The following is an 11,130-nucleotide window of genomic DNA, read 5'->3' on the forward strand; positions in this document are numbered from 1 at the left end:
AACATTTCATACCATCCACCCACGTTTTTTTTTTTGTTTCATTTCAATGGAAAGTGGGCTGCTCTGCATGGTGTTCACATCTTGGCCACCTGAGGCCAGTATAATAAAGAAATACATAGATTTACTGTATATGGAGATGCCCCAAATGAGCTCGGTAAAATGCAGTAATAGGAGGTCATTTTTTGAAATGGCTAAAGATTAAAAGATGACATCAGCACAATGCTATTCGTTAGCCCGTATATGAAGTTCTGCATTGTTAGCATTAAGCTACACAGACTTGAGAAAAAGCTAGGTGGTTAAATACGCATCGTGTAATTCTCATATTCATGTTTGGCAAAACAGAACAAAGCACTTCCTTCCAGCTGGGGTAAATGGTGATGCTCTAAAGTAGGGGACCGGCCAAAGCACCTGTGAGGAACTTTAAACGTCCTTTGTATTGCACAAGATGTCCTCAAGAGCTACCAAAGATGACGAGAGTCGATGTTTAGTTTTTTTGATTATCATAAATTTGTATAAATAAATTATATGCATTGTGTGACGTACCAACCATGATAACAGTTTTAGCAAGTTCATCTTCAAATCAACAACCCATTGTAACGCTAGATATCGCAGCATAAACAGAAGTTTGCAAACCTTTTTTTGCAGGTTTGGTCACATAATTTTCGGGATATAGCGCACAGCTGTGCTTTTCCAATTCATGTTAATTTTATCTTTATTTCAAATACTGTTTTTCTCTTGCTAAATTCCAACTTTTTGGGGGGTAATATAACAAAAACACTCCCATAAAATTAAATCCGTTTTTGAAATGTACTCTTTTAAAATGCAACTTGATACTTCTATATATGACTCACGTTTTTTTTCGTCTCCTCCTAACACTTGTGAAATCACAACTTCGCTCATGTCACGTGACGTTTCTCCCTTAAGATTGCAACTTTTCGTGCAATAAATGTTTGCTTCATAACATTACACATTATTCCTAATTTTCCTGGAACACTGACAACTTTTTGTTCTTGTAAAACTCTCTGTAATATTACTTTAATCAGTAAAGTATGAAAGCCTATAGGCGATGCCTATTTTTTCTGGATGGACAAAAAGTTGGCTAAACGGCGGACAGGTACCCCGGAGTTAGGTAAAGTTAGCACCAGATTGGCACATTCGGAGTTGTGCGTTCAATAACTCCAAAATGCAACGTCATTGTGACGCAAAGGATGGCTTTGTCCACTCTTTGTAAGGTAGCCGAAGACCCTCGGCTACAGGCAATAAGCAACCGGGAAATGTTAGTAAAATGCCCAGCTCTGAATATTTAATTCACTGCCATTCACGACGTGACCACTTGAAGCTGCTAAAGAGCACAACACACTGGCCCTAACTTAGTAGTAAACAAAACAAGTGGCAAATAATCATCATCCGAATAAAACAAAACACAGACAACATACATTCCAAAGTTAAATTTTATGTCATTAGAAATAAACTCTTCAATCATGTTATATATTACAATGCCATACCTTCCATTTTAGTTGTTTCCCAACTCATAGTACGTTTAATGAGACACGCGATCAAGAGGTAATGAAACAACAAAAGGACACAGGGATGAGGAATTCCAAAGTGGAGTACAGGTGAAAGCGTTCAAACATTTCCAGTGTGCTTTACAATGGCTCAGTAACTCTCGACATAACACGGTTTACTCTCACAGGCTAGAATACAAACAAAAGATTAATCACATGAGTGGAGGTCCGAACAGCAGAGGAAAATGCATTTTGTTTAACAAACATAGGGGTGTAATTTTCATCCCCCCCGTTATGAATAGATAATTGATCCAATAGCCTACAAATGAGCTACTAGACATCAATTTCATTATACTGGAAAGCCAGAGTATTGTTATGGTATCATTTTCAAAAATAATCTTGTTAAAACACCACACAGCAGATGAGGAACGGGATTACAAAATGTGGACTGCAATGGTTAATCTATTAAACTGGATTTACACTGCAGATCCAAGTGCCCAATTCTGATTTAAAGCCTACAGTGGCTCTAAAAAGTCTACACACCCCTGTTCAAATACCAGGGTTTTGTGAGAAAACAAAAAAAAATAGAGATAAACCATTTAAAACTGTCACGAATAGGACCTATAACCTGTTGAAGAAAGTAAAATACACAACTGAAGTAACGTGGTCACACGAGTGTGCGCAATCCAATAACGGGGATGTGGCTGTGTTCAGAATGAACAAATCACATTCAAACTCCTGTTAAACATGAGTTAGTACACACACTTGCAACCATTTACATAACTCTGCTTACCCCCAAATAAAGTTCAGCTGTTATAGTATGCTCAGAAACGCCTGGCATTTGAATAGTGTTTGTGTTTCCGATGTCCTCTGTTTTGTTGTTGGTGAACACACCTCGTGCAGTCAAAAGTCAAAGTATGTTTTTGCTTCTCATGTATTGCAGCTACTAATAGCCCGTGTAGTCTTGTGCACATACCCAAAGTTGAGTTGAATGACGTTGTACAGTTTATGATAAATGCTAGTGTGCATTTTTGGTTGCCCACGTGTGATATAACACGTCAGGTTGTTCTCTTGTGGTTTGTGTTGAATAAGTGAACTACAGAATTTATGTAACATAGGTTTGTAATTGTGTACATGCTTGATCAGGGATGGGCAACTGGTGTGCTTCAGGCAGCATGCCCCATAATTAAAAAAAAAACTAAAATAAATATACTTTTTTTTTTATAAATCCCCACCCCACCCCACAAAAAAATTTCAAAAAATGTTAACTTTAAATCTATGTTTTATAACTGAGGAAATGGGGGGGATAAATATTCTGGGAAAACCTGGAAAAATAAAAACTACTAAAAAATTGTGGGTAGAAAAAAAAAGAAAAAACAAATCTGCGAATATGCAAATCAACGGATGCCAAGCTGTGAATATGCAGGGCTGGACTGTAGTTTTAATCAGTACTAGATAAAAGACATGTCTCAGTTGCGCTTACACTGGGTCTTGTACTGCCCTACACTACAACTTGAGTCTGCCTATGTTTTTGAGGGTTTGGAATGATATGCAGGACAAACATAGTACCTCAAGCCTATTACAATTTTGAGTGAGTTGATTTTTGTGAAAAATAAATAAATAAAATAAAAATACTAAATGAGGTCTTGCACTTAATGTTGGTTTCTTGTTCAGCAGTTTTGGGCCATCCTTGAATCGTATTTTTTTTTTTCATGTGAGAGAACCCTTTTTACAGTATGTGGTTATTTAGTTATTTGTTTCAAGACCTTTGTTGTTGGGTTAGGATAGTGGATCTTTTAAAAAATGCACTGAAAAATGTATGATCAAAAATGAAATGCATTCAGAGCACATATTTTGTCCATATTTAAAGTGGCTTTCCTATGTCCAATAACAGTGATGCAAAATTGTGGCCTCCTCCAGCATAGAAGCTGCCCATCCCTGTGCTAGATGTCACTAATTATTCTGTTTGTGTTATTGCAGAGGATTGTAAAAAAAAAAAAAAAAAAATCCAAACAAAATAAAAGCGCGTGTTCTTTTATGATCCTGTCCATTTGAAGTGCTTTGCTTCAATCGCAAACCCCCTACTATCGTACCAGCAGATATCCAATACATATCAGGTTTGAATCCAAATTTGATTCCGACCTGAATTTATCAGATTAGTTTTTCCCCCCCCCCCTCTTTCCAACGCCAAGCCCAATTTTATCACTTGACCCTTGCAGCGTAAATCCAGCGTTAGTTTCACAGCAACGGTGAGGCGGGATGTTGTGTGTCCAGTTCAAACATTCAAAGCAGCGTAACTGACCAGCAACTTCCCTGACTTGATATGTTACACCAGAACTAATAATAACCATAACAATAAATATTCAACATGGACGTCACTCGAACACATCCTACTTTGACATCAATGCAAATGTAGCTCTACTTCATTTTGGAAATGAGAAAAGAAAGGTAGCAGGTAGCATGCCGACGCTAGCCAGATGGTACAAGGTGCATCTTAAAGGAACGCTAGCTTCCAGCGTCAAATGAAAAACAATGCAGTGGTTCAACTAACGAGAGAATTCAAAGTAGCACAAAATTCATTAGGTATTCCGAGCAGCGGCGACGTCATACGTACCGGCAATAGCAGCGCCACACTGTAAAGAAAACAGCAGTTCAAAGGTCACAACTTTGCATTTTGTTACTTTGGTTTTGGAAAATTAGCACTTGTTTTTTGCACAGAAAAGCTCTGACTTAATTCTCGTTTTTCCTCGTAAATATTACAACTTGGTCTAGTGATATTCTTGTGAAATTGCAATTGTTTAGTAATTTTTTTGTAATATTACATTTTTTTTCCAAGTCAAATTTTAACTTCATTCGTGCTAAGAAAATGTCAACTTACAAGGAGAACGGGTTTTCTAGCAGAAATGACTTTCAAGTGGAATTGGCCGTAAAATGTTTATCTTTTTTCTAGTTTAATAGTTCCGAATTATTTCTAGCATAATCCCAACTATTTTGTATCGGATTTGGACACTTTCATGTAACATTACAACTTTTATCAACTTGATTCTTTTTTTGGTTGTAAAATGACAACATTGATAATAATAATTATATTCTGGTAAAATGACAAAGTATTCTTTAGAATGACATTTTTTCCAGTAAAACTCCTACTGTGTGGAAAATCGACTTTTTCCCCCCATAATTGTACAACTTTTCTTTTCCTTGTAACCTTTCTTCCCGTAAAATGACTTAGTAAAATTGTGACTTCTGTTCTAAAATGACTCATTTTTCACAGTGTCGAAACTTTGTTCGTATGACATTTTTGTAAAATGAACTCTTAATATTTAGACAATTTTTCATCATGGAATGGCAACCTTTACTCATAACAGTACAATTGTTTCCATAACATTACCGGATTTTTCTTTTAATATTTACGGTATTCTCATAATATTACATCTTTGTTGAGATTCTAAAAAAATAAAATAAAAGACAACTATACTACAAAAAATAAAAACAACTTGTGACTTCTCTGAACATTTCTGACTTGACCCATTCCCTGACTTTCTTCACTTCAAATGACAACTTCCCCAACAGTTGTTTTGTTAATGTACAACTTTTATCTCATAATATTAAGACTTAGTTCTTATAAAAAAATATCAATTTTTCCTCATTTTTCTTTTCAGTGTGGCACTTGAACACTGCTTTGTACACCCAGCAATTATTCTTGAATCCAACATGCATGCCTTGTATAGCAATTGCATGTTTTGCTCACATTTAAAATCAAATGTAATCACATTTGTGGATCAGTCACAGCTATGAGCTAGCGTGTTGCCTCATGTCACATTTACACTACTTGACAGCAATTGTCAAAATGTATTTGGGGAAAGTATATTCGAAAAAAATAAATAAAATGAAAATAAAAATACGATGGGATGTCACAATGTACAGACCCTGATGCCAATAGTGTTCTAGAATTCATCCAAACATTTAGCCTGCCAAATATCTGGATGCGCTTTCCTTTTTTCTGGGTAACCTTTGTTCAACAAAACCATTTAACAAAAGGAAATTCAAACCATGTGTTAACGAGGCGACGTTCTAGTCAGATTTACAGCAGATTTCATCAGTCTTTTAAACAGCTGACCACACTGTGCAAACGCGCTTAATTTGCAAAATGGAGGACACAAGTGGAGATGTTATTCGACATTAAAAAAAACTAATACATTATATCAGTATTATTTTTATCTTTATGCTGGATGAACACTCGAAAGCATTTTTTGTTGAGGTGTGTGAGAGATGTTGCTGTCTTTTCTTCTTTTAAACAGTCCTTTCTCCCCCATTGCTGCCACTGACCATATTTAATGGATGTGTGTGTGTGTGCGCGAGTGTGTGCGTTTAGCTGATCAGTGACCAGGATACTGTGGAGGAGAGTACGGCGGAGGAGCTGAAAAACAGAAAACATTTATGGTCAGGTCAGTAGCATCCACAACATTGCGGTGCAATAAGGAATCCATTATCAAATTATTTGAAAAGTATTATGATCATTGTTTAAAGACATTTTTGTGTTTAATGAAATAAGACATTTGTAAATTCTTTGGATTCTCTCAATGATCAACATGTTAGCTAATTTTTGACATGTCAAAGACCAAACCAGTGACTGAATCACAGCAGTTTATGGTTGTGCTTTTTCTGCACCGTCAATTTGAAATAATGTCCCATTTTTGAGTAAAGCCCAAAAAATGTGAGTTTTTTAAAAATTCAAATACAATTTATTTCTTAATATTCCGATTTATTTCATGTCAAATTACAAATTTATTTTCAGATTATTAAGATTTTTCACAAAAAAACTAAAAATATTGGTAATATTACGATTTATTTCACCTGTCGGTGTCATAGCATGACTTTATTCACATAAAATTCAAACTTTTTTTTCCTGGTAAATTGATGCTTTATCTCCACAGAAAATTGAACCTTATTCACAAAATTACAACTCGATTAAGCGTTGTAAAATTAAGTGTTTCAAAATTAAATTACAACTGTATTCTCATAATATTACAACTAACCCCATGAAAAATTGCAACTTTATTCTTGCAATATTACACATCATCTCACACAAAATTGCAACTTAATTCTGATAGCATTATGACTAAATTCAGATAAAATAATTATTTTCATGACATCTCAACTTTTTCCTACTTAAAAGCACAACTTGTTTGTCCTTTTTCGGTATTAAAATTACAACTTTATTCTCGTAACGTTACGCCTTTTGTGTGAAACGACCACCTTACCAAGGCAGATTAATTGCAGTGTGGATCTGTAAACGCTTGTTGTAAACACTGAAGGGGATTGTAAGTCTTAGAGAGGATCTTGTGTTATGTTGAGATGACGTCTTCCACAATGTGGTCGTGCCGCCATGTAGTATGCATCTACATTTATGTGGGGCGCTACGCCACTATGAATAAATGCAGTGATTACAATGTGCTGACTACCTTGGCTGTAAGCAGGATCCATATGCGCAGGGGGATAATGTCCGGGCTGCATCATGGGGTACTGCGAGGGGATGCCCGGGTACTGGGGCGCCATGGGATAGCTGGCGTGCGGATACTCGGACGGCCCGAGTGGTTTTCCGTAGGCGTCGTACAGTGGCTCAACGGGGTAGCTGGACATCGGGATCTGCTGGGCTGGGGACCAAAGACGGTGGCGTTGTGGCGTGAGGGACGGCTACGGCTACTACCTGGGCCAGTTAAAAAGAATACGAAAACTTACGGTCATAAGGAGTCCTGCCCCGCTGCAGCCTTCTCTGGTAGAGATAACAGCAGGAACACATGAAGCAGCACACCATAGTGGCGATGATGGCAACGAAGAGCAGGATGGACGAGGCGATGCCAGCTAATGTAGTCGGACTGAAATGAGCCAAACAACACGGAATTTTAAAAATGCAGTATGACACAGAGATACATGAAACGATGTACTGTAATCACCCTGCATAGTCACGGTTCACTATTCACCTATTTGTGTTTTTGCCATGGAAGCTATCGTCAGCTATTCACTGAAAAAAAATGTAGGGCAGCAACTAACATTTTAATAATGAATTCATCAGTCCATTATTTTGTCAATTAATTGGTGACTCAAATTTAAAAAAACATGTTTTAATTTCAATCCCTGTATTGAAAAACAGGATTTCAAAATGGCAGGGGGAACATGCAAATCAAATTAATTAATTATTCAGTTACAGGTTTGCTCTGTAAGATCTGTCAGAAAAACTGGGAAAATTTTGATTGTTTTCTAAAGTAAGAGCAGATGTTTGCAAATGGTTACAAATGTCTTATTTTGGAAACAAAAAACAAACATTATCAGTCTGCTTTCATGAAGGACTACAGAAATATATGCAAAACAATTATTTTAATGTTCTTTTAGTTAGTATAGTGTTCAACCATCAAGTTTGGCAAACACATGTTTTGTGAAAGGGGCAGGAACTCCCCGAGTAATTGATGCACTAATCGATTCCAAAAAGATTTGTTTGTGACAGCACTTTTGCTAATCCGTTCGAGTTGATTTCGGACTCGTTGGTTAATGTTTGAACGAATGACAAACAGATTTTGGGTGAGAGTACGAGCTCTTATGTTATCGATTTTAATACAGTCTAACATCACTTGTTAGAAACGTATTGCTATGGTCAAGGATTAGACACAGTCACACCAGTGCACTTTCAATAGCTATATTGAACAAATGGAAAGATAAATACGTAATAAGTACATTCATGCACCAGCTGCTTATAGCCACCACTCCCATCGAGTCACTCAACACACAGGCTCCAGTCAACTCTATACTCATTTGCTGGAGCCCTTGTCTCTCACCAGGCCAGGCCCCGCTTTTTATAGCCATACTCATTCAGTAAAATATGAGGATGGCAACCCTAAATGGACAAAAGTAATACTTGCACATCACAGGCGCACATTCCTGTGTTTAATAACTTGCCAATTGATTTTTTAAAAAAATATTCGATTAATCGATTAAAATATTTGATGGTTGTAGCCTGGGCCAAGGGAGTATGATGAAGTGATACCTCTCGACTGAGAGACAAGCATTGTATGTTGGGGAGGAGTTAAGTTTAGCTTGGGTTGTTAACTAAACAATGTGCGTGTGTATGGCACTTACGACTCACTGGTCTTATTTTCAAGGGTAATGTAAAATGACTTTGAAATGCTAAACTGTTTTGTGGAGTACTTATGGTTTAAACTAAGAAAATTGGTGATTACAAACAGGAGGGAAAAAAACATTTGCAGTTTTACTCTATTTGCGGCCGGTCTCTATCTCTATCTATCTATCTGTTACTCTTCTGGTGTGAATCATGTGTGTGGGTTTGACTGTTTTACTGTCAACCCCTGCAAATAGCGTGGGGATTAATGTACAATGTTTAAGATTTAGCAACAAAATGACCGCTAAAATTGGAAGGGAAAAAAGGGACTCATCAGGCTTAGAGTGATTTTTTTTTTTTTTTAATTATATTCACAATAGTTCCCATCCCAGAGAGATTAAATTCTGAATTACATAATGAAGATGAAGCTAGCAAAACCTCATATTGGACTTCTGGCATGCAAGTGAGCTTTGACTTGTGCCGTTTTGCTTAATTCATACACTTAGCAACTTTTACTGTCTAGCTCTCCTAATTAGTTAGGGACCTAATCTTAGTCTCGTGAAATGATTTTAGTTTTTATTTGAGGTAAATTTTGGCAAAACTATCCCGTCAGATCACCTTGCTAGACCTCATTTCAGACAGCCTGAAAGGATTGACTCAACAGGGGATTCTCGGATTATGACGGAATGTTGCTCTTACAGCAGCGACCTAACCCAAATTTGTATGTACGTCAGAACCCGCTGTAGTATATCACTAACCTACACTAGTGCAATAGTAAGACAAAAATAGAGTAAATAATGCATTTGTATAAAAAGCAAGGCCACAAATATTTAAAAAATCAAATCCAAAACTTTAAGTGTTTCTTTTCCTTTCTTGCCCAAATCAGCAGGGATAGGTTCGATCAAAACGGCAACCCTAATGAGAACAAGCACTTGAGGACACATACCGATAAAAGTTTGTGTCACTGAGCCAAGATGTAGAGTGCTGTTAGTTTCTTGGGCTGTTAGCTAGCTTCCATTCCGTTAAACAGTGCGTGTGCGTTATATCCTATATTTATGTTTACGAAATGAGACGAGTGATTCGCGGTTCATTAAACGAATGGCCACACTGACCTGAACTGGAAGAGCATGCAGCGCTTCTGCTCGCGCTCCGTGATCATCTTGAAGGCGTCCAGGCAACAGTAGCGTCGCTGACAGTTTCCGCAGCAGAAGGTGATGAGCGGGCAGTCGAAGCCGTTGTGCCACGTGCCGTTCTTGTCCACGTACCACAGGCAGTCCTCATTGGCTCCGACTGTGGACAAAGATGCAAATGCGATGTTAGAGGAAGGGTATTCAATTTATTACAGTATGTTGGTGCAGAACTGCCCTCTATCATACTGAGAACAGTCTATTATATGGCCTTAAAACACATTCAGCCTATTTGGGTGGTGGCCATGTTGGGCGACCACGACCCTTGCCAAAACTAACCTCTGCCACAAAAAAAAAAGGGTTGGAGATTTCCTATGAGGAAACCATTGCAACCAGACCCCTCCGTATTGTAATTGCAGATCCCTTATACTGAAGATATGCTGTTTGACGTTTTAGTGACCACAGACAGTACAAATCAATCGACTGCATCCAGTCTGTCATTCTTTACTCATATGAGATGTTCTCTCATCTGAGCGATTACTTTTGTCTAGTTGCTGAATCATGACTCAAAAGCACTTTGAAATGGATACAAAAATATGCAACGATATAGTGTTCAATTGTTAATATGCTACGGCAGAAAATGCAAAATCACCGTTGATTTAAGTGACAAAAATGCCAGTGATACGCAGAGGATTCTGTATCATCGATTAGCATGTACCCAATCTCAATATGGCGACCATTTATTTGCGTCGGTGATGCAAAAAAAGTACCCGGATGGTAAATTCCGTCACTAAAGTGAGGAAAATAAAAATTCTGAAGACAAAAATTTGTTTTAATTGAAATTGTATGGCATATTTAAATGAGATCTGTTAAACATCAACAAACACGATAGCCGCTTTTTAAAAAAATGTTGTAGACAAGACTCCAACGGTTCGCGCGCGAATAAACGACTTAAAAGGCCGCAAGAAAACATAAGGAAACTGGTAACTTTCATGAGCCAAAGTCGATCAATGGCCATGCGCCGTTAGCAAGCGGCGCGGCCTGGTTAAGAGATTAACCCCAAAATCTTACCAGAAAAGGAGCAAAGGACGACGGCTAGCATCGCTAACTGCACGGCGGTCGTCGTCATTGACACCACCACTGACGCGCTGGTGCCCGCGTGAAACGCCATTCTCATCCCGTCTACAAGAGCCAGGCGACACAAAAATGACTTGATGACTAACGGTTGTTGTTACACATGATCCGAGCTGGGAAGGAGAGACGAGGCGTGTCGGCAAGCGGTGATTTATCCGTCGAAAATGACACACTAGCCGACTGTGACGTCGATCAACTCCGGCTCGGATGGTGGCGGTGCTTTCAAGTGCTCGCCATAAAATGTCGGAATTGC

The 11,130-nt window shown here is 37.9% G+C and overlaps 1 protein-coding gene across 1 annotated transcript; it reads right to left on the reverse strand.

Annotated features, from left to right (window-relative positions):
• Positions 1-1,433: 1,433 nt before the first annotated feature.
• On the reverse strand, positions 1,434-11,098 carry shisa4 (shisa family member 4). The gene is made up of 5 exons (XM_086041361.1): positions 10,815-11,098; positions 9,729-9,906; positions 7,245-7,381; positions 6,968-7,159; positions 1,434-5,922 (listed from the first exon to the last, which is right to left on the reverse strand). The coding sequence occupies exons 1-5, from the start codon at positions 10,918-10,920 to the stop codon at positions 5,882-5,884; spliced, it is 654 nt and encodes a 217-aa protein (XP_085897487.1). The 5' UTR covers positions 10,921-11,098; the 3' UTR covers positions 1,434-5,881.
• Between the last annotated feature and the right edge of the window lie 32 nt (positions 11,099-11,130).

This window comes from Filicampus tigris, chromosome 9 (assembly GCF_054856515.1).
Source record: "Filicampus tigris isolate MCC_2025a chromosome 9, RoL_Ftig_1.0, whole genome shotgun sequence".
In the NCBI taxonomy this organism is placed as follows: domain Eukaryota; kingdom Metazoa; phylum Chordata; class Actinopteri; order Syngnathiformes; family Syngnathidae; genus Filicampus; species Filicampus tigris.